Source organism: Aulonocara sp. 'chitande type north' Nkhata Bay, linkage group LG15 (assembly GCF_057382095.1).
Source record: "Aulonocara sp. 'chitande type north' Nkhata Bay isolate Kocher_YH1m ecotype deep benthic linkage group LG15, A_spYH_male_GT1.1, whole genome shotgun sequence".
NCBI lineage: Eukaryota > Metazoa > Chordata > Actinopteri > Cichliformes > Cichlidae > Aulonocara > Aulonocara sp. 'chitande type north' Nkhata Bay.
The window spans coordinates 38,790,668-38,814,572 of record NC_141358.1 but is presented as its reverse complement, the minus strand read 5'-3'; the positions used below and the strand labels follow the sequence as shown (position 1 = coordinate 38,814,572).

Here is a 23,905-nt window from a genome sequence, read left to right as displayed (position 1 = left end):
ATACCAACACACTAAACAAAACCATGTGTGAGAAACACTCCCCACCCCTCAGTCCAAAAGAAAAAATGCAATACGGAAAACGTGACTGGATGGCTCATTAGCACGGTCCGTATGAAGAAGGAAATGAGGAGGATGAAGAGTTGTTAGTCCTCAGCCCAACGCCGTGACTTCAAATGGACACAGGGGATGGAAAGCAAGCGAAACACTAAGCATTCAGTACTTACTGCTCCTGAGCTTGGAGGAGGTGTCAAAGTAGGAGAAGAGCGAGTCAAGCTCGTCAGGACAGAAGAGAGAGTCCCGGCGGGCCTCGGCACCACTGGCAGCAGCTACGCAAGGGATGATGGGAGTTTGGAGAGCGAAGGGTGTAAATTGAGTGGCAGGGTGGGGTTATAGGGAGAGGCAGTCAGGGCAGGGGTTAGTTCGGAAGCACAGAACAGCCAGAGGGGGAGGAAAGGACAGAGAGATTTAGGGAAAGGGGAAAAGCAGGGTGGAAGCACAGACAGTTAGACTACTGGCTCGGCTGACGCTGGAAGAGACAGACTCTACGGAAAGCAATGGGAGGCAAAGAGAGCCGAGACATACGCTATTCACAAAGAACATGCAGTATGCCGATGGGTGGACACTTCTTCATGGTAGGAAGCGTCGCACGAGCAAATCCTTCTTCGTGTGATGTATTTATTTAGTTTGTTTTTACTGGAGAAAGTTCTGATTCTGAGGGAGAAACAACCAAACTCTGAAATCAGATTAATTAATTTTGTTTGGGTGCTATAAAAAGAAACAAATTAAAAGATAAAGATACATTTAAATGAAAAAGAAAACAACAACATGTTAAAAAAAAAAAAAAAAGTATAAAAAAATATTACAAAATATGTTTTGGAGGCAATGATCCACTAACAGTTCGAATCCCGAGGCTTGCAGCGAAGCTAACTGTCGGTTTAAAGCTGTGTTTCTCATTTACTTTGAACTGACCTGACTGCCCTGAAGCATTCGAACCAGGTCGAAGTTTTGGTGTGGGTGGAGGCGCTTTTGGTGGCATGTGCTCAGAGTTGCCGCTCAGCCTCTTCTCCTGTTTGCTCAGAGAGACCACTTTGCTGCGAAGCTCCTCGTCTGACGGCCGGCGTACAAATCGACGATCCACATACTTGGCTTTGATGTAGGCCTCGACCTCGTGCCTGTGAGCGAACCAGAAAAACATTTCATTTATGAATGAAGTGAAAATGAAAGTTGGCCGTCAGTGAGTCATAAGTACAATTTACTAGGAAACAAAATAGGTTACAAAAGCAATTTTTTGGTCTGAAATTACAAGCATGCTCTCTTGTAACTCGGTACCTCGGATCTCCCGGCTGTGGTTTTCTTGCTCCAAGCTCCTCTCGCCGAGCTTCATAGATCTGGTTGATTACTTTGTTGCCCAGTTCACACATTAACTGGAAAACATGTAGATTAACATCAGTGGACTAATGTTACTCCAGCCATATGTTACTCTTCCTGATCCTTAATGGATTTTATTAAAAGGCAGAGTGATAACAAAATAAAAACTGTGTGTGTAACCAAGGCAGACCATTCATGTGCATTTGTTTGTAAACCTTCTTCTTACTCACCTTTAGCAGTTCTGGTTCCCAAGTGTCCAAAGTCAAAGAACGAACCTTGGAGAAATGCACTCCCAGACTCCTGTAGGTGGCAGAAGCAGGAAAAAAAGCAAGACAGTGTCAGCTCTGTGTACTTTAAATTGTGAAAGCGATAAAATGTTTTTGTTTTAGCTTTGTGGTGAAAACTGTGGTCTCACATGTTCACTCACAAAAACCCATGCACAGTATGGAGAGAACAGATTTACAGACAACACAGTCCCACTGTCTGTGAAATATACAAATGCACGTAGTGGGAAAGGAAAAAATTGTTTTTGATGTGTCCTCTAACAATCTTACTAAATTCACACAAATCAGGAAAATTGCAAAAAGGCCCAGTGTATTTTTGGGTTGGTATCCTTGATGATCAATGCTGTACCGTGAAAGCGTGGGAAGCGACCTGACGCTTTTTATCTATATTAAACTTTAATTACATTTACCCAGGAAAATAATTAAAGGTTATCACAACATCTCAGTTCACGCACCAGTGAGTTTACAGTTCAGAAACCCCTGAAGACATCTGTGATCCCGACGGAGGATTTTATATACTGGAGCCAACATACTTTGCATAACTTCTAGTTTTCACAGACCTAACATGAACTCTTAATGAACTGCATTCCTGCAGTGTGGTAGACAAATAAATAAAATGTTCCAGAAATGTCCAGGTTTTCTTCTTTTTTAACTTCTTTAAATTTTCTAAGCAATTAAAAGTTGGTTACTTAAGAATTTGATATTTTCCTTTAATCCTTTGTTATGTTTTGCTTCATCTTTATGTAAGAAGTTGCTCACAGCAATAATCAAAGAGCTGTTATAAGGATTTGCTTATGAAAATATAGCATTGTACCTGTGGATGCCAGAGCACTGTATACACAGGGTGATGCCCAGGTTGATGCTGGCCCAGCGGGGCTCCGGCTGCCCACAGTCGCAGCAGCAAACATTGCCTGGGATGGCCAGGACTTTCTGCAGGGCACTCTCTCCTTTCAGTGATCTCTCCTTTGGCTCCCCTCCAGAGTCCAGGCTCCCTGTTGATGTGGACGACTTCCTATCCAGCTTCTGACAGGAAAGAAACGGGGAAGGCGCACAGACAAAAATAAAGGACAAAGCAGACGTATTAAAATGAGTAAATAAAAATTGATCTTCAGGGGAAAAAATGCAAGAAGCAAACAGTCAATGAAAAACTCTGTTATTTGCATAAATCTACACAAATAAGTGTTGCAAAATTAATAGAAATCCTGCCACATTAGTTTTGAGTCAAAAGACTTTGTATCTTGGCTTTCTGGTGTATGTGTGGGTTTTTACCTCACTGTCATCTCCCTTGTCGCGGAAGGCGGTGGCGATGCTGTTCTGGACAGCTTTGATCCAAGCCTGTCGCAGCTTCTCGGAGTCTGCCTGCATCATACAGCTCCTGTGGGGGCAGACAAGCGTCACACAGCTGCTGTCGGCTCAGAGCAGGAGTGTCGGCACCAGAAGGCGGGTAGGCTGGTGCTCCACCTTGCCACCTTTTTAAAAATACTCATGTGCTCATTAAGCTGACAGAGGGCGTAACGTCACTGACTCAAACCTACTTGGTGGGTGACACGACTTCAAAACAGAAGCGACGCTCTATGTCCTCGCAGTGCTTGACTGTGCATAGCCTCAGGTCTTCTACCACCACTGTAGGGTTGTCCTGCAGGCACAGCAGAGGGACTTACATCCAGCAACAGGCGCCCACTTCTTTTACCACAAAGGTTATTGTTCGCAGAACTATATTGTCCAGTTTCCTTAACATTTTTATTAAGTTGGTAGTGACAAGTTCTGTCGCACTAATAATAATTACAGTTGGGGTTATTTTGTTGTAGCATGATGCAAAGCGCAGAGTATGTAACAAAGCCCCAACTGCTCTTGCTCTTTTGACTTTGGTACTATAATCTGGGACAAAACTAAATGTTAGGCCTCTGTGACACAAGCCTCGAGGCCGGTCGGCAAACACCTGGCAACCACAGGCTGCTAAGGACAAATTTGCTGATTGGAGAGTGGTTGCTGGCAGTCACCAGGTGAAAACAGCTGCATGGAGGTATATGGTGCTGCGCTGAAACCTTCCTTGCAATTGCCTTGGTAGCTAGCACACTGACCTGTCTGCACACATGCACCAACTCTTCACTGAGCAGCAGTGAAACTTTGAGACTGTAAGCCTTCAAAATAAAAGTTGTGTCTCACAGCTGCACCCAGCATGTTTACAGAAGCACGACTCTTCCTCGGTTTGCTAAAGCTCAGTGACTAGTTTTTGGTGCAGCACCCTCTTTCTGATCAATTTCATTAGCAACATCCAGCAACCGCTCTCCAACTGGTCATTGAAAAGATTTTTTTCCCTAGCAACCTGTGGTTGCAGACTTGTCTCTAAACCTGTGTGGTTGGAGAGTTTTCATATTCTGACAAGGATAAATGTACATAAAGTAGAGATTCATTTAAAAAAAACAACTAAACTTTTCCAGTATATAAGAGGACTTTATTGTGAGCTCTTTCTATCAAACACACAGAAACCAGGCGCACAGCTGTGCCGTCCAGTTAAAAATACACAGAGAGATGTTTGTGCTGGAAGTCAAACGCGTGCATGACTGTCATGGTGACAGGATGAAAGTCACTTGACATACCTTAAATTTCTTCTGGTAAACCAGCTGATTGTTTTGGATGGTGAACCAGCGCCTGAAAGAAGATCACAAGTTTATTAGAAGATAAAGTCACATGCAAGTGATGCTCCTAAAATAAGACGCTTTGATATCTTCTGATGTGGATGAGAGAGAGTAATCCTAAGGCATGTGAACACAACACACACAAAGACAAACTATGGTATTCTGCAAAAGTATATGTTGGTTTGATTCATAACATGTTTATATCCACTTGGGGAAAAAATGGTCAAGAGGAAGCAAAAACTTGAGTCTGTATGTTCTCGATTTCATTTGTGTTGATTTACAGGAATTAAAACACAAAGATGACAAGATGAATGGAAATTCTTCCAAATTATTAACACTTCCTGTGAATCTTAGCTAGCTTTACTCTGCGTCTGTGATTAATAATCATTCTTAAAATGCACTTGAAGCTTTTCCTAGGATATCAAAGTATATAAAACTCTGCAATCAGTCCAAAGGAACCACTTCAAAATAAACTCTATACATTATACCTATTCCATGTCTTGAAGGCATTGCTGGCCCTCTTAAACAGATAACCCTCCATGGCGATGCCGTTGTCTGTATCCACATTGTACTCCAGCTTTGTGTCGTCATTCGAGAAATCCTGAAAAATAATAAGGAAGGAAGAGAGGAAAGCAAACAACTGAATTAAAACAGGAAAAAACACATTAAATCTTCTGATGCTGGTGAGTTCCTCTTGTTTATCTATATCAGGGTTTATCTGTATAAGCTAAGTGAGTGTCACGGCCCCGCTGACCTGACTGACGATTCGCGAACCAGGAAAGACAAACAGCAGCCACAGCGTCTATAATCTATAGCTACCAATGCAATGTAATGTAATGCTTGAGAAAGAAACCTAAGTGAAAAAAAAGTGTGTCGAGATACACCGTATTTGTTAACAATTAACAAAAATCCAGCAACAAGGCAAACCAACATTTGTTATTTAAAATACTGGAGACACGCAGAAGTATACAAAGCAATAAACGTGGTGTTATGAAGCTTTTATTGCATAGCTTCTTACAGCAGTAGTGACGCACTGCTCTTCAACGTGTAACGCAGGAAAAAAAAAACAACCTGTCATGCATCCCATCTCTGATTGACTCTCAGTCGTACGTGTTGTCATGTGACTGCCCTCTCAGTCTGGCTTTAACTACCAGAGCAGCTGCCACACTCCTAACACCCTCCCAGCTTTCTCAGCTTCAGGTGACACCGGACACCAGAAGCATGCGCGTGCGTGTGTGTGTGTGTGTGTGTGGACTCATTTTACATCAGGTGTCACCGTCTCCAAAATCAATTACAGCTCGATACATCAAGATCTGTTACTGTGGCGAGCTGGGGACTCATCCTCTCTGTTGTCCTTCTAGAAAGATCCACAGTCTTTTTTGTAACTCAGACTTAACTCATTCAACCTGCATTAGAAAAGCAGTCATCGGCTCTCAAGCTAGTTGAAGCTTAGTTGAAGTCTTTCTTATCTGTTTTGAAAGTAAGTGTGTGTGTGTGTGTGTGTGTGTGTGTGTGTGTGTGTGTGTGTGTGTGTGTGTGTGTGTGTGTGTGTGTGTGTGTATATATATATATATATATTTCTGTACGAGTTGTTAAGCAACTTTAAAATGTTTTTTTTTTCCCCTTACATACCTAAATCTGGGTTTGGGGTTGTGACAAAACATTACATTACAAAAATACAGCACAAAGCTACAGCACCATGATAATGCTGGAAAGTGTTGACACAGTGGGTCATTTCAGCAGTTATCAAATGTCACCTGACCATCGCAGATGTGTCAGATGCATTTCCAGAGAAACACTTCTTTATAGGAATTATTTAACATTTCAGTTTCCTAATATCATTAGTTAATTAGTCTCATTAAAAAAACAAAAACAAACAACAAAGGGATGAACGTCGGGGTGCCAAACATACACAAGTAAATTTATACTGGAGAAAATAAAAGTAAAGACCATGAAAACTTGTGAGTGTAGTAATCTGTTTTTTTTCTAAAAAATACCCATTTTTGCTTCCATATTCCAGCTTTAATAAAATAAAAATAATATAATATAACCCTTTAGTTCACACAGGGTACAATCAGGTGTTTTCTGTTATTTTGTTTTGCTTTGTTTTATTATATTTCCTCTTTTCATTGTCTTAAGCCATTCTAAGCATACACAGGTTCACCTCATTTAGTTGTCATGTAATTAAATAAGTAAAATTGCTATAGCCATTAATATCTGTGAAACCATTTACCTGATTTGGAATGTTTAAAGAATATTATGAATATTATAAAATTATGTAAAGCTATCAACAAAATATCTATGCCTGACCTGCAAGATTGTGGTTTCTACAGGGCTTCAAATCTGCTGTCAGAGACTTCATTCTACATTAACTTTTGGTAAACTCCTGAGAGTCCATATTCATAGATTCACAGTATCAGATATTACTCTAAAATATCTGAAGCACCTAGCTCAAGCAGTTTTCTAAATAAGGGAATTTTGGCTCCTCAAAAAATTGCTGCAGGAAAAACATCTAAAATCTGCCGTTATTCCTTCCTCTGAAACATTTATATGATTAAACTAATGACAGCAGGGACCAGAAAATTAAAAAAAAAAAAAATCCTACTAAATCTGATTCATTCCTCTGGATTTTTTTCAAGGAACATCTGGGATTTTCAGGAGCAAACACTGAATGATCCACGAGTCTCTCATGGTAACTTCCTGAATGTACAACCCCTGTTACAGCCCAGAGATGTAGATGTAACCCATGAAAAATATGTCCTATTCCATGTTGTACCGAAAGGATATGCACACATGCACACACACAAACACACTGGCAAGCACAATTTTCCAGCACGACATACACTGGAATGAGTCGAGTTATTTTTGTGCACAAGGGGAACAAAACGTGTCTGCGTTTAGTTTCTGATTAGGGACACAATGGAAAGTCCAGGCATTAATAAATCCCCGTCTTCCTGAAGGTGGGACAAAATTTAAGTCCCATAACTTTTAACAATTATTCTTTAAACTTCAAACACTAGAAACAGCGGCCCCTAATTTCAGCTTGATGTGTGGTGGCCGTCACCCACACATCAAACAAATGCTACAAATGTTACTATTAAAGAATGACAGAGTTTCAGCTGCTGCTGTCACGTGAAAAACTTTCCAGTTCTTGGTTTCAACTACTGGTTGAGAAACCTGACGTGACCACTTCAGCTTGGGAAAGTATCGTCAAACCCATGACATAAACCTAAAAACAGGTAGTGGCTGAAACAAAGCTCATAGGCGCTTGTTCTTAGTTCCTGATTTTAAATATATTATCTAAGAAGTAAAGAAAAAAAAGTTATGAAAAACCGCAAAACAAAACAAATATGTAGAAAAGAAAAAACCCCGGCATTAAACCAGAAGACTTCAGTGACGCAGACACTGACAATAACGATGACACATCAGAATGAAACGAGCTGCATTAGCAACACTAATGCATGTGCTGCACTTCAGAGTAAGAAAACAGACAGAGATGCAGATAAACACTGTAATGAGGTCCTGCAACGCATGCAGGGGAGGAGATGAAAGGCCGAGAATCGATGCATTGACTCTACGTACAGAGGTCGACCTCCAAGCGCAAAAGTTGCTGTAGTCTGGTAAAAAGTGGAGCTCTGTCACCTCCTAAAACACCACACACAAACACACAGCGAGAGAACGACACACAGAGAGAAGAACATTGCTTTTGCTAATGCTAACACAGAAGAATCGGTCACGGATGTAAGTGTAAGAAGCCACAGACACAAACACATGCTTTACAAGTTCTTATCGGATGCACTCACCAGATACCAAACGTAGTGAAAGCGACTGAAAATCCTCATTTTCCCCAGATTATTGCACACAAATCAATTTGAATGTGTGTTTGCTTACGCGCGTCTCTGTGCAGCATCCCAACAACAGAAGCTACCTGAAGCAGTGTGGCCTGTCTCGTCAACAAACCCTCGCCACCTCCTCTCCTGTGGCTGTGCGTCTATCAAAACCTCCGTCACAGCCTCTGCTGCTCCTCCTTTAAGTGAAGGTCACCTGTGTGTCTGTGTGTGTGGCTCTTGTGACTGCTGGGTTAGAATAATCAAGTGGACCACGCAGAGGAGTTCGAGCATCAAACATTTATAGTGACTACAGTTTAACACTCAGTGCGCTCAGCTTTTCCCCTCGCTCTTTCATCTCCCTTGGGTGTGTGTAAATAAAGTAGCCAGTCTTTCAGGCAAACTGAATATCTGTAGCATTTGACCCTTTAACATGAACTGCAACCAATAAATAAATAAACGTCTTCTGTAAATGCCGGCTGCAGTCACTTGTTATTTGCTCACTCTATGAGATAAAACAGACATCTTCAGCCCATCTCAAGCTTTCATGTAGCTACTGAAACATGCACTGAGGTGTCAGTGCTTCGAGTTATGCACACATTAGCAGAAAGGAAGTATCATAAGCACAACCTCAGGACCCCCCTGAGGACTGAAGCCTCCTTCCACACATAATGATGGGAAAGGATTTCAACTGAGATAAAAGGCAGTTACCAGTAGCAACGACTCATTTTCTTTGGCAGACATCAAACACATAATTCAATTCACCAAAAAAAAACTATTTTAACTCCTGAGTAAATGTCTGGTTTTAACAAAGTTGGGGAGCAAAAAGTGAAGCGCGGGTGTGAAAGTCAGAACTACTACTCAACTTCTTAATCCCATAGATGTGACTCCTGCAACAGCAGATCAACAAGCGTCAAGTCAGGCCTATATTTGATTTAAGTACAGTGGCCTATCTTATCAGACTAATGTCATGTTAGGGATATTTAATAAAGAAATACCAGCTCTAGAGGTTCTCTAAAGATATAGTGGCTTTTATCAGTGCGCTTTACTTCATACAAGTGTACTACACTCTGCAAATAACAGAACCTTATTCAGGATGACAAAATCATGTGCATGTTGTCAAAAAAAGCTATTTTCACTAAAACGATGTGAGCTGAAGATTACAAAAACGCACAGTGCAGGAAAAATGAAGAGAAACACTGCTTACCTGCAGTGCAGCCTGGAGGGAGTAGAAGAAGAGAAGAGGAGGAAAAAAGAGCAGAAGCACAAGAAAAGAAGAGACAGTTGGTTAGGAGTGTCCACGTACAGCCAGACAAGAGAGCAGGGTGGGAGCCAGACCGCATAAAAATAGCATCTAGATAAATTGAGGGAGGTGAAGTGGGGGATAGGTGCTCAAGGACAGGCAGGAGCTGGCACACGTACCATCAGTGACTGGGTAAAACAGGAAACAAGGATAAATAATGAGACTGAGGGGACAAAAGGAAAGATGGAAAAAAAAGGATGTCAAATGAAAGACGGGGCAGAAGAAGCTTCGCACATGCAGAGACTGAAACGAAGGTCACTGACAGGCAGACAAATGAACAGAAGCCCAGCAAACAACAGCTGGGTAAGGACACAGGCAGTCTGGAGTTAATGATGCTGTGGGATGTTCAATTAAAGTTAAGAGCAAATTTACTGCCACCACATAATGTAATATAACAACCCACATCCTGTCGAGGTTTTTGTCTGCTGTGGGTTTGTACTCTGCTATCGGAAATGCTTTCAAATAACAAGAAAAATACTAGGATTAAAAGCTAAAGAGTTTAAAAATAAAAAAAGATCTCATTTGAGAAGCTTATCTTTACTTTTGCCAAATTAACAAATTATAGGAGAAATATGAAAAGCATGACTCTGGACAGAGACGCCGAAACCAAACCTTGTTTGTTTGGAAATGGGTTTCCGTAAGCTATCAATATTGCACGGGTGTGTGGCTTAGATGCTCCACAGGGATCACCTTACACCTGAGGGTGGAGTCCTACCTCCATTCATTCAAATGATAAACATGTTTCTATAAATAAACCAGCATATTAAAGTTGTTTTGGGAAGAATTCACTTTTTTTAAATTGACTCCAACTCCAATTATAAATCCAATCTAACCATTTTACTGACCAAGATTCGCAGCAGGCCTGTTAGAGCTGTAAAGGGCAAGAGGTAAGTGTAACCGCTCGATCACAGGGCTCTACCTCAAAGTGTTTTGATACATTTCCCCCAAATGTTCATATTTGTACATAAGTTACCCTGAGAATAAGCCTGGACGCCTTCACTTGTCATTCGTGCTTTTCATTCACATTAGTGCAGCTAATTATGGTGTTCTGTGGATTGAAGGTTATTTTCGTGAGCAAGTGCTGCAAACATTTTTGCACAAAATTGAGGGAACAAAATAAATAACACCAGATTTTGAGTGTGTTCGCACCTTTTGTTGGATGGTGGAGTGCTTCTGCTCCATGTCCCTCTTCTCTTTGGCAGCATCCACCACCAGCTGGTCCAACTGCAAGAGACAGAACAACCAGTAAGCCAAGCACACCGAGCCGACCGGTGACAAGCGTTTCATTCAAAATGACAAAACTAAACACTAATTAAGAAAAATATCTATTTATTTCGAGTTAAGGAATGAATGATCCAGTGCCACCACATCTTTAAACTGCACCTAAAAGGTCGCGTGAGCATGCGTGCGTTGATGATGCTAACGCCACTTTCCACGGGCCAGACCGAGAGAAACATGCTTTTTCTCCTCTAACCAAAATGTACTCCTCTGAGGAGAAATTAGACGGGAGATGATTAATTCTCTTTGTCCCTGTGAGCAACCGACACATGTGGAGAGGAAAACAAAAAATCTTTTGAGCTGTGAAGGAAGAAACATTTTTTTCTTTTTCTTAAAGGCTTCAGTGAAGCTCTGGAGGTCACTGGGTGATGCCGAAAATATGCCAGTTTGCCTTGCAGCACTGAAATTCTGCTCTGTGCGTCTTTATAGTCTGTCGCCGCAACGTGACCTAAATTGGCATCACCAGCCTCAAAAACAAAAGATTCAGTATGTGATTGCAGGGCACCGATTTAAGGGCGAGCGGGGTTCAAAGTTTCATCAAGCAAATTTTGCAGCAATTTTCTGCTTTGTATCAATAAACTAGATGGAAATTCATACATTTGTTTCCTTTCTTAAAGCAGAGTATAATAAACGTGTGGTTTCTTTTACAAAATACACACAAACGTGTTACTATCACACAGTTTCAGAGACGCTTTGAGGGAGCTGCGTGTTTTGTTGTGCTCAGAGAGGAAATGGGTGGATGGCTGAGCAGCAGGCTGATAACACAGATGGGAAATGTTTTCCCTGTTGCCTCTGCAACAACTAGTCCGGTCCGCCTGGAGCTCATGCCATCTATCGAGGCCTGTCTTTATTTTCAAAGATGCTTCTGTGCGTAGCTCTCCTCACATTTTGTGACAGTGACTCATATTGCCTTTAACATCTTATCTTCTCAGGCCGAGACAAACGTTTGTCTCTACTAACATCAGTTCGTCATTTACGGACCACAGCCGTCAGATTAAATCACTCCTGACATGTAGCTGCAATGACAACGTCTGTGATTCATGGAAAAGATATGAAACATCTTTCTGAATGAGCATTAAGCTCACGTGTGTTTGATCCTGAGGCTCTGTGTCACGGAAACATGAAGTCAGCAGTACATTTATGTCTAGAAGCAGCATTACGGTTTCAACTAGCGGTGGAAAAGCGGCATGTTTGACACGAATCACTGTGAGCTGTCAACCGAAGCCAACAAAAAGAGAACATCAGCAATATCAATTCAAACTCTAAGTCATGTGATCTTGATTTCACCTCCCTGTGAAGCTACTGTCTACACACCAGCTCACATTTTCAATAAGTATTTAAGTCTTTGGTTTTCATCCTCCTCTGTTGTTCCATTTTTCATTTTTTTAAGTTTCTAAACGTTTCCAGGTATCAACGCCCCCCCGCAGCTGCTTTTACTCCAGCTCAGGGTTTATTCATCTTTCTAATAATTTACTCGCACTCTTGATGACTTTCTCATAGTTTAGAAGCATCGCGTCATATTATCAGACCTGTTGGCAGCTCCTCCACACCTCCCTGCACAGCCTCTCCACCTTCTTCAGCTTCATGATGGAGGTATAATGCACCGTCCACGGCCGCTGCTTTCTTTAGCACGGCCTTTGATCTTCCTCTCCTTCTGGTTTGTGCTGCCCCAAATTCAGCACGACAGGCTTGTAATCCACAGCACAGTTAAGCTCTTACTTGTTCATCCACTTGAAAACAAACCCTCTGTCTCTTTCCCCCCTCCCTCTTCAGGGTCTTTTTCAGTTCTGTCCTTTTTTCCCCTTTTCCTCACACAACACTCTCTTCTCTCTCCGTCGGTCTTTCGAGTCCATGCCTTTCTGTGCTTCTTCAGTCACATTTAGCTTCAAGAAGATTACACTCTGCCTCTTATCCTTTCCTAAAATCTGCTTTTCAAAGAGGTCCAGCCTTCCTTCGCTTCTCTCTCTTCTTTTTTTCTGTCAATGAGAATTTTCCAACTTCAGAACACAAGGGTAAGAAACCACACGCTTCTCTCCAACCCAATTAAGAGCTGCTGAATGGGCTCCTCAGATCTGGCTGTCAAAAAAGTCCCCCAAAAAATCCACACTGCATTTCCTTCTTTCACAGTTTGGCTATACGTTCAACAAGCTCCTCTTTTCTCTACTGCTCTGCCTCTTGTAACTGCACTCCTTTCTCCTTGGTCCTGGTCCTGGTCTGCTGCTTCAGCCTCTGAGCAAACAGCCTATATATTCCACAGCCCTGCTTCTTTCACTCAGCTGACTGTCAACCCTCCGAGTCCAACTGTGGGAAAACCCATTCCAGCTCACAACCTTCTTCCTCATTCCCGCTAAATGTAAAAGCTTCACTGTGATTACAATCTTCAAGTAACATTCAGGCTCAGAGGAAGGGCTTTGTTTATGAGAGGATGCACACAGACACACACGAGGGTGGAAACTGAGTTGACGAAAGTACTGCAGTACACACAAACCCACACATATACACGGACGAGATAGAAACACAAACACAGAGGGAGAAGAGTGGCGACCTCAATTTGCAGCTGAACTTATGGTTGGGCAGATGCCAGCATTTTCGCATTGTCATTACCAGAAATACTAGTTTAAAAATACACACACACACAAGTTAAAATGAGAGGTGACAACAAAGCAGATGAGCATGACAACAATGTGAAGAGATGAGTTTCAGAGTAAAGTGTTGCAACATCTCCAGAGGCTTGGTAATGAACTAATCATTTGATTCAGGTGTGTTGATCTAAAACCTGGAAGACACCGGCCCTCGAGGCCTGGAGTTCCCCACACCTGCTCTAATGGAAAAAGAAAGACAAGCAAACCTGTTTCTTTAGAAAAAAAAATAATGTAAATATTAGTCTTTCCCTCATAATATAAAGCGTTTACTCTTTACAGTGCACTGTTATGTAAACTTGGAAAGCAATTATTCTGCTGCTCTTCTAAAAATAACATCACGAGTTTACGATATCTTCCAATTAATCAACAGGCGTGGCTGAGCGACGAGCACTGCAGTGGATTCGTTTTATGCAGAGCATCAAACTAGAAAGAATAAAACCAAAATAGCAGCGAGCTGTACGTACGCTGCGCAAGCCGAAGGAACAAAAGGGAACAACGGCAGATAGATATATTTATGTACAAATATGAGCGCCTTTTTAACTGTGGCTGTGTGTTTGGATCCATCAGTGTCTGAAAGTCCTGGAAGATTTTTATATTTGGATACAGGTAACGTAGGAACACACCAACCCTAATTATGGGTGCATGTGTGTGCAGAGTGTAGCCTGTACCTGCCCTCCCAGCTGTTTCATAAGAGGCTGCAGTTCACTGAAGAGGTCATAACCTTGGTGGAAAAACGTCAGATGGGCGTACATGAAGGACAGCATCTATAAAAAAAACAACAACAACGTGTTTATTAAAACACTTAAGAGGAAGAAGGGTCTTTCCATCTCCATTCATCAAATTTAAACAGAAAAAAACCCCAAGTGACCATCACAGGTTTGTCTTTCTACTGGAAAAAGCTCATTCTTAATAGGAAGCATGCAAAATTTCCCTACTGTAAAAGGTCCCTTAAAATCCTTTGTCTAAAAACACCCGTGTCACATCCTACAGCTTTCCAGCATCATTTTTTAACTCTCCCTTGAACACCAAGTAGGAGTAATCATGGTTTCTCTTTTCTGAACTGAGCAGTTTCTGTTTCAAGCCTGCTTCAAAACACAACGACTGGCTGTGATTTCTCTCTACAGCTTACCAGGGCTACCCTTGGAAAAACCCGGACTCTATACTAATAGTCATCAAACACCAGCTTTATTGATATATCTCGAGGCGTTAAATCTCATCGTTAAGAGTGCAGGAGAGGTCCTCAAATAATGGAGGGAAAGAGCTAAAGGAGGCATTTTAAATTTTCATTATCTAGAAAACTATCTGAGCTCAGTCCTTCGAAATCATTTAGGCCGAATATCTCATCTTATGGCTCTAAGAACTAAGGACTATAATGAGTTAACACAGGAATATTTGGATGTATTTGTCTGATCTCTGACAGCAGATTAGGAGGCCTGAAAAAACCAAAAGTGTACAGTCAGGGGACTGAGAGTTTATTTAATGATAATGAAGCTTACACATGAAAACACATTTTCATCTGTCTTGCTCCTTTCACTCAGAGCAGGTTTTGGGATTTTGATGAGTCATTTTCCCAACATGAATCTTCCTATTTGAATTTTTCCAGGCAAATCTGGTCATGTGGGAGGCAGTTGATGAACTGAGAGTGAACGACCCAGAACAGAAAGCTCATTTCATTTGAGAGAACGAGTAAACTTACTGATTTTAGGATCTCCGACCTTCTCTTGGACTGTAGCACGTTTATCTGAAAGTTCATAAAAACCAAAACAGTGAGAAGTAGGGATTATTATGAGAAAATATCTGGGACAATGCGGTATCTGACAGAAAAATGCAGAGAGAGAGTAAAAAGTGGAGTGGAGATGGGGGGGAAAGACTTAAAGAGCGTGAGACAGAACAGAAAATGAGACGAGCTGGTGGAGATGAAACAAAAAGAAGTGCCTGAGAAAAATCAAAGAAAGCTGACAGGCGTGAAATGACTACTACTGAGGCTGGATAAAATCGCACCATCTCCCTCAGCATTAATAGGCAGCGTTTCATTATGCCAGCACCAGGGGGAGCCCTCTGCCTCATGTTTAGGGATGTGGGTTGAAGCCTGTCTCACTTTTCATCTTTGCCTCATCGCCTCCTGTCTCTCCGTCTCCTTCTGTGTGTGAATGTTTGTGAAGAAGGCTCTGCCATTCGTCCAGACTAATTACCGCCGTCCTCCTCTGGCCTTGGATTTTCTCATAGCTTAATGCTGCAGAGCAGGGATGTGTTGTGGTGGAAGGCCAGCTTCAGAAGTAATCCCACACTTCGCTTCATACTTCTGAATTAACCTAAGTCCAGCGGCCCCTTTTTGTTTGTGTAGTGAAAACAGGGTCACCATGCTTCAATACCCCGGAGAATAAAAGTAAAGGAAATGTCTTTTATGGTCAGCAGTAATTTCATGGCTGCAGGTTTTAAGGCAATTTTCTCAAGCGACTCTAACCACACTTGTGTTTATACACAGATGTTAACTCCCATCCTGGGGAGGAAGCTTATTTTTTTCCATCCCCAAACCACAACAGTTGACGCATCGCGACTTTTACAAGCCCCCCTCCTTCTCGATTACAGTCAATTAGTAGCTTTGACCAAAGCAGCACCTCTAAACGATGGTTATTTAACTCTCAGTGTGCAATATAGTGTCAACACTACAGCCGCAAGCAAACTATCAGAGCAGTTATTTGGAAATTGGTTTGTAAAGCTGCAGCAATTGCAAACTTGTGGGAATGTAACATTTCAATTTGTCACGTTTGGTTTGTCAAGTTTTTACGCACAAACAACTTTCACTTATCTCTAATAGTGGTGAAAACAATAGAAGTGGTAACATTCACGGGTTACTGAGAGAGATGCTTTTCCATTTTTCCAGACTAGCAGCACACTTCACCATCAGTGAGCCAGGAAATCCCTGAAGTTTAATATTTTATGCTGCAGCTCTACGTGGCACAGCATAGTAAAAGAGACATGCTTCACTCTTAAAACGCCGTGAATGCGAGTCTGGCTTACAACCTCACTCATATATTTTCCTCTCCCGCTACCATCTTGCATGTCACTATAAACTGCGTACTGTATAATCAAGCACAAATGCCACAAAGATGAAAAAAATAAACTAAAAAGCACAAAAAATAAAATAAAGTTAAAGTCTGTCTCAAATGTTTCCTGCAAGCACCGCTGCAGAAGTTAGTTTTTAAAGTGCTGACAGCACTGTCCAAATGTGAAACTTTAATGGAGACCCATTTAAAAATCAGCTGAGCTAGCTGCTAGCTTATAGATTTCCTATAAGCACACTAAAAAGCGAGATAAAAACCAGACTCGTTTCTCACAGCCAGGACTCTTTTTTTTATGAGATGGTGATTATAGAGTGGGCCACTGGAGCAGACTGCCAAACCTATATTAAAACCTCCAGTTTGGTTTCAATTCACCATCTCATTTGCTCAAGGAGTGAAGGGTGCCCATACAGCATTGTCTGTTCTTTTGGGAGGGAGATTCAATAACAGGGCCGCCAGCTGCCTTATCAGAAACCACAAAGCATTCATCAGCACTGCTGTGGCTGAGAGCAGAGCTGATGCATTCAATGGCACAAAAGCACTGAGTAAGGTTACAGCAGAAAATATCTAAGTGGCTTTGACAGAGAAAATGAGAAAGAAAACGAGCAAAAGGAGACGAACAACATTAATTCAAAAACTGATTTTGGAAACTGAAGAAACTTTTCCGACTAACCAGGTTATTAAACCTCTTTCTGAGTACTTTTTTTGTTCACTTTGGATAAAACAGAATCAAACGCAGCATTCCTGTGCAAAAATAGCATTTTTTAATTAAATGCTGAATAATAAGTTCTCATCCAAATTCTGAACATGACAGCGTGCACCTCAGCTTTTTTGAGATCCATACTTAAAAGCTGAATGTCAGCAATCTGTTGCTATATATAAATATAGTCTGACTGAAAACTGCCTCAGTTTCAAGTCAAAATCTCCCTGAAATAGCACCGCATTTCTTTTTTTAGATCATCCTACGTGTAAGCATAAAACCCTGTTACTGCTATTTAAAATGCACAGTAGGCCACATGTCAGTGCATCCCTTGCTGTCATTCAACATCCAGCGGGCTGTACCTGTAAGACGTAGTCGAGGACAATGTGCCGGAAGCACTTGCGCGTGGCAGTGAGGATGTTGGTGGCCTCCTCCACCTCGTGCTGCTTGTTACGGGGAGCTTGGGCATTCTTGATCAGCGCCGTCTCCTTTTCCTCGCTCACTTTGTCAAATTGCTTCTTGGCTTCTTTGAACTTACGCAGGTCACTTCAAAGGAAGAGAGGTTTATTAGTATAAACATGACAGCAGATCCTGGGTTTTTGTGCGTCTCTCAGGGTACTCCGGCTTCCTCCCACAGTCCAAAGTGATGCAAAGCTTTGGGTAAACTGGTGAATCTAAAGTGACCATAGAAGTGAATGTGAGGTTATAGCCTGCACGGACGGACAATAACTTATAGCCTTATGACAAAGCCACTTTCAATTGTGTCCAATTAATCTTATAAAAAGGATGTGGGCTTTTCAGCAGTTTGAGCAATCATATATGATCGTTTATACTAATCGTGATGCGTTTTACAACAACCACAAACTTTGGTGGCCGAGTAGGGCTGAACTGTACGAGCATAAAGCCAAAGGAGCTCAACATTTAGTGTCAGAACTCAAGAGACACGACAGCTAATGTCACATTTTAGACTATAAACATGTGAAAGACGAAAGCTTGCACTGAAAGACTGAATTCTTACCCTAATTTAGGACAAACTTTAATGAGTTTCCACGAAGAGTGGGACTTCAATAATCTAAGACGTTAAAGTTTAAAGGGAAAGGTCCATAGTTACAGGAATCTCTGAATATGAATGAGCACGAGAATGGTCAGGCAACAGGAACATGTCAATTTAAAACAAAGGCAAACTCCTTGACCTGCTTCTTGTTAACCACATGCCCCACACTTATCATTTGCAGCCATTTTCCTGAGTGAGATTAAGTCACATTTGAGCACCACAAGATACTGAGTAAAGTATAAGTGCTGCTGATGTGGGTGTTTAGTCCTGATGTGCCAGAGGCAAAAACTGCTAATCCTTATAATGAAATAAACCAGAGAAGCAACTCCTTCCTGTAATTATACAAGCTGCCCAAATCTCTGAGCTAAATTAGGAGAACTGAGGAGGATGTTATGAAGCCTACATAGAAATAAAAATATTCTCTTATGCAATTTAATGACAATGCTGTCCGCATCATCCTGTAGTGTATTTACTCCTGAATATTTTGTGTTTGAAGCTGTGAAAGGTAAGTTAACCAGTTTTTACTGTGGTTAATTAATACTCACTCTTTGACAAAGGTTTGAAGCTGCGTCTTGATTGATCTCTGGGCCTGATCGAATAATATCTGTGAAACAAAAACAGACAGAAAGACTGAGTGACTGCTCCTTCCCATTTGAAGAAAAGGTTTCTCTCTAAACATGTCGAGGAACTTAAGAAACAAAAACCTGACAATTTTATTCTCTTTCTAAGCCCCCGTGTGATTTCTAAGTTAGTTGTCAGCATCTGCTTAGGAGGACGTTTGTTAACATCACAGGGTGCAATTAAGCAGCTAAATTTACTCAAACGCGCTGACTTTGTAAACTCCCCTCATAAAGACACAAACACGAGAAATGACGTGATTCGTTTATTCTCGCTCATGAGTCATACCCTCATTAACCTGCATCCTTCCTTAAAAATGAGCTGAACCAAGCAAAAGGAAAAAAAAGCCAGACGAATGCATTAAATAAGGCTTCGGCGCATATCTGTAGTCAAAAACAGACAATATGAGCAGTGTGGTGCGGAGAGGCCTTCACTGACAAACAGATTGAGCACTGTGAGGAGATCACGTGCTGAAAGATCGCTGAGCAGCAAAATCCTATCTGACAATCAGCTGATGTGACCGCAGTCTCCACCAATGAGTAACAGTCTCAGGCTGTTAGGGAACAAGGCAGCTAAGTTAATATCTCTACTAACTAGTACTAAATATCCTGGAATTGCAGTCTGACCTAAACATAGAACTAAAACTGTGCAGAAGCCAGTTTAACCAAACCTGAAAGGCAACAAACATCTCACTGAGGTGACAACATCTACATTATGTTGCCTCACCTAAAATTTAAAGCCTTTAGAAACTACAGTATGTAACCATGTTACTTCTATTCAACTGTAAATTTTGTATTTCAACTAGCAGTAACGATCACAGTGCAACGCTAACGCCTGGAGGCTCAATCAGGACATGTTAGGCAGAGGTAGTGGAGATAATTCCTGACAAGGGGAATCTCTAAATTCACTGTAGAGAAAGAGGCTCTAGCTCAAGTCCTAATGAGAAGCCCAACAGAGGAAAGTTTCAAGCGCCACCTTAATGCCGACCAGAGACTGACAAGTAGGGAGTTTAAGAAGGAAAGGAATAATCACATAATTAGATCTCTCCTACTGGGCTCCTTGAAGAGTGGGGAAAAGGCATCATGTTGGCTTATTTTAAATGATCTAGCATGCAACACATCTGTTATGGTCAACATTATACTAAAGCTCTTCACCTGTCTGCGGGATGAACTAAACACACAAACACTTTACACCAGTTATGGATGATTTATTCCAACAGATGGATTTCAACCCACACCCACAACCAGATCTGCTTATGACATCATGGACCGTTTTACTCCAGGAATTATTTTTATTTTGTAACAAAAGACAAGAAATCCCAAAGCGTTTGTGACTAATGATGGCTGACAATGAATAAAAAAGGAATTTATTGCAGCTGACCCAAGGAGCTTTTTTTAAAACCACTGTTTACAATAGGCATTGTTTCCTGTGTGTTTTTAGCAACACCCTGCTTCACATATTTTACAGCAATATGAAATCTTCCCCCAGGAAGATGCTTATTATAGCCACTTTCTTCACATTCAGCCACCATAGTTCAGTTCTGTGCTAAGCTTTTAAAACATGTTCACTGGACATTTTCTGCTTCTCTTTCTCAGCACAAGGATTTTTTTTTTAAAAACGATCTGGATTTTATAGTCACTTGGGGGGGAAAAAACATGCATCCGGTTTTGGTCAGCGTACCGTGTGATAGTTGATCATCTCCTGCAGACTCTCGGCAAACTTTGTGAGACTGGACTGTGAAGAGAAGGAAGAGGACAGCCATGAAGGCAGGCAAAGAGACAAAGCAAGAATAAAACACAAAACAGCACAAGGTCAAATATAATTAAAACCAGTGGTTCAAAATGCCTGCTAAGCCACAGCTGCAGGGACAAATGCTCCTCAGGTATGAGAGAAAGGAAACCCTGGTGTTTTTGAAGCAACAATAGCACTTTGGGAAAGAATTCTTTTGGCTAAGTTACACTTTTCAGATACACGCAGTGGCTCAGCTTCAAACCTAAAGGGAGAGGCGGTGAACAAAATACACAAAGGCAGCCAGGAAGTGCTTGCCTCGGCATGCAAAATTTATAAGAGAGAACAAAACAAAACATCTGACCTCTGCGAGACCCAGCGGACAGTGCGAGGTTCTGCTAGCCCTCAGTTTTCAAACTTGGATAAATCTCACCATGGATGCAGAGTGAAACCCATTTAGAGTGATCAAACAAAGAGCTAAAGGCTTCTTCACATCTCATGAAGTCAGTAATGCTTTTACACCATCTGTGATGTTTATTTTACTGAGATGTAGAGTTTTCAAAGTTTTACTGGATATTACAGGAGGACTGTCACAACACAAGCTGGAGAAGAAGCAAAAAAATACTTCAAAGCATTTTGTGCAGATAAGATGGAGCAAAATTATATTTTTGTTTACCTCAATGACCTCATCTTTGGTGGACTGCTGTGCAAGCTCCCGGATCCCATTAACAAACTGTTTGTTAGCTGCGTTGTAGGCTTTTCCAGCATCAATCATCCCGATACACAATTTCACCAACTAGAAAGGAAAGAGGCAGACGTCAGTGTTCGAGGGGGTAACGGAGAAATGAAGAAATGCATTAACAATAGAAACACTTCAGTGAACATAAACTAGAAACAGTGCTAGAGATTTCTTCAGGGCATTGTCTCTTATTAATAACAGTGGAGTTCTGCTGCTGAAAATAGATTTGGGATTTTTTGTGGAAACTGGAAACGCAGAGAAAAGGACTAAAATATAAGATACTCAGTGCTTACTCAGTTTATTGGTAATTAACAACAGCCACTTCTTTCCCTTCTGACTCATTGAGGGCAAAGATAATTCCAGGTTATGTAAACTGCCAACAAATTCTGGCCACTCTCCATCTACTCCCACACAGCTGATGACACAGAGGCTGAATGTGCATCTACAGCCAAAGCAGCTAAATGACACGCTAAGAAAATGCCAATTTTAAGCAGCTTCCTTCAACAATTACTAAATGTTAATGAACACCTAAAAGCTGATCAAACGCAGACTGACCCTGCTTCACGACTAATTATGAGTGAAGTTTGAGTCGGAAAGAGAATAAGCAATGCTGTCACTCAAAATGAAGCATTTTGCTCAATATTTAACCTCCTAAGACCCGAACTCTTTCACAGCAGCATTTTTAATTTCTCTTTGATATTTGGGCTGATTGGGACACGATGAATGTAAAAACAAAGAATTACCAGATTTTTTTTTTACCTGATTTTTGTTTCTAAGAAAAATGAGAGCCACAAATGAGGATATTCGTTTAAAATTTTGATAGAACAGTAGCAGTATAATGTCCTCGTAAGTGGATATCAGGCTCTTGTAGAGCAAAATTGAGTATTTTGGCCTAAATAACCCAAAATGTGACGTCCACATATGTGGACGCCAGGTCCTAGGAGGTTAAAAAATGCTCTTTTCCCCCAATCATATAACCGTCTCAGCAGTGAGGATACAAAAGAAAAAGACAGGCTCAAAGTGGAAAAAAGTGAAAGTGCTACAAAACATTAGAAGCACAAGACAAGTGGGTCAACACCTTACTCTCACACACATTTACACACATTTCCAGCATGCACACGTGTCATTTCCTTTCCATTTGAACAAAACACTTATCTTTAAATATGATTACACTACAGCTGCCTCAGCCCTGCTGCATGTTGTTAGGGTGTTTTCACACTTGTGGTGTTTAGTCTGTTTAAATCCATTGTGCAGATGTTCATTTGCGCAGATGTAAACGAGGTAACCGCACACCGAGACCCTTTGGAGGAGGTGGTCTCACTCTGGTTTAAAAAACACCCATAGATCTAGAGATGTATTCGCTTTCTGTTGTTGCTCTGTAAATAATTTCTTGTAGCACTTCAGGAATGCTTCAGGTAGACATGCTTTTTCATTGTTCTCTTGGTTCATTTCCAGAACATAAAAAGAGACTTAACACTGATGAGGGAAGCAACAGTTTCACAGAAACAGAACCACAGTGACACCATTCAGAAGACACCAGTATGTGAAAGGTTTCTACTCCATTGTTTGGAAACAGGATGTATGAGAGCAGATGTAATGTGTACACTGTCTCTGTTGATTTACTTCTGATCCAACATGGCTGTGCACGTTATGGTCACACAGGTAAGCAAGCTTGAAGGAAAAGCTGAACTCTGGTATCTGAAGACAACTTCACTTCACCCAAGTCAACACATACACACTCAGACACACACACACACTATCACAGCCATACTCACGCAAACACACCCACTCTCTGGCAGATCCTTCCTCTCCACAGCAAGAGGGGAAGTGAGGCTGAGTCACGGAGGTGGAGTGAGGAGGAGGGTGTAAGAGTAACGCTGTAAGACTAAGTCGAGGAATAAAGAACTGGATTCTTCTACGGTCTCACTCTAAGCAAGAGAACAATTCTGTGGGCTCTGTGGCATCAAGACGGTACAACCGTTGATAAACATGACTCTGTTTGGTTGGATTAATGTCAGTTACACAGGAAAAAACCCAAAAGGCATGAATTGATTGTTGGGGGGGGGAAAAGAAATCTGCATGAAAGCTGGGAAAAGTACCAAAGGCACTCTTCAGGACTCAGGACTATAAATAACACTCCCGAAATATCTCTGCACACAGAAAGTTATTGAGCCAATTATTTTTTAATTTTAATAAGTAATCAAGTGTGAAACAATTCTGTAGCTTTAATATGGATTTCATCAAGTGCTTAACAGTCTGTACTAGGGTTGGGCGGCATGTAAAAATTTTATGTTAACGTGTTAACACTGACAGCACATAAATATATATATAAAGTCGCCAATTTGGGATGAAAGAGGTCAATTCAAGGATGTAACCAAAGCAGTGTCCCGCCTGTGCAGACCTATAGTGCGAGCAAACTACTCAAACACAGCTAACTTGCATGAGCATGCACGTGGCCACCATCCGGCTGAGTATGCTAGGCTATCACCAGCTTCTGCAGCTCCATCAACAAGCATTTGATGGAGCTTTTTTTTTTTCCCCCCTTTCTGTTGACTGGTTCTATTAGCTCCATCTTTATTAGCAAACTTACTCATGGACGAATAATTAAATTGCCCCTTGTAAAAATGATGGCCGATGGGCTCAGCCTATCATTGATAGTCGAT

At 41.4% G+C, this 23,905-nt stretch overlaps 1 protein-coding gene across 2 annotated transcripts in view; it reads right to left on the bottom strand.

Annotated features, from left to right (window-relative positions):
• The window catches only part of LOC147313621 (arf-GAP with coiled-coil, ANK repeat and PH domain-containing protein 2-like), a 49,432-nt gene that overhangs the window by 9,599 nt on the left and 15,928 nt on the right, over positions 1-23,905 (bottom strand). For both annotated transcript variants that reach the window (XM_086263299.1, XM_086263298.1), the window contains exons 3-18: positions 21,180-21,299; positions 20,456-20,509; positions 18,703-18,761; positions 17,466-17,649; positions 15,038-15,082; positions 14,010-14,105; positions 10,571-10,645; positions 4,780-4,892; positions 4,253-4,304; positions 3,188-3,288; positions 2,922-3,027; positions 2,467-2,675; positions 1,599-1,668; positions 1,330-1,424; positions 970-1,172; positions 225-326 (exon numbers count right to left, since the gene is read on the bottom strand). In XM_086263299.1, coding sequence (XP_086119425.1) covers positions 225-326; positions 970-1,172; positions 1,330-1,424; positions 1,599-1,668; positions 2,467-2,675; positions 2,922-3,027; positions 3,188-3,288; positions 4,253-4,304; positions 4,780-4,892; positions 10,571-10,645; positions 14,010-14,105; positions 15,038-15,082; positions 17,466-17,649; positions 18,703-18,761; positions 20,456-20,509; positions 21,180-21,299 — 1,684 coding nt within the window. The remainder of the gene's footprint in view (positions 1-224; positions 327-969; positions 1,173-1,329; positions 1,425-1,598; positions 1,669-2,466; positions 2,676-2,921; positions 3,028-3,187; positions 3,289-4,252; positions 4,305-4,779; positions 4,893-10,570; positions 10,646-14,009; positions 14,106-15,037; positions 15,083-17,465; positions 17,650-18,702; positions 18,762-20,455; positions 20,510-21,179; positions 21,300-23,905) is intronic.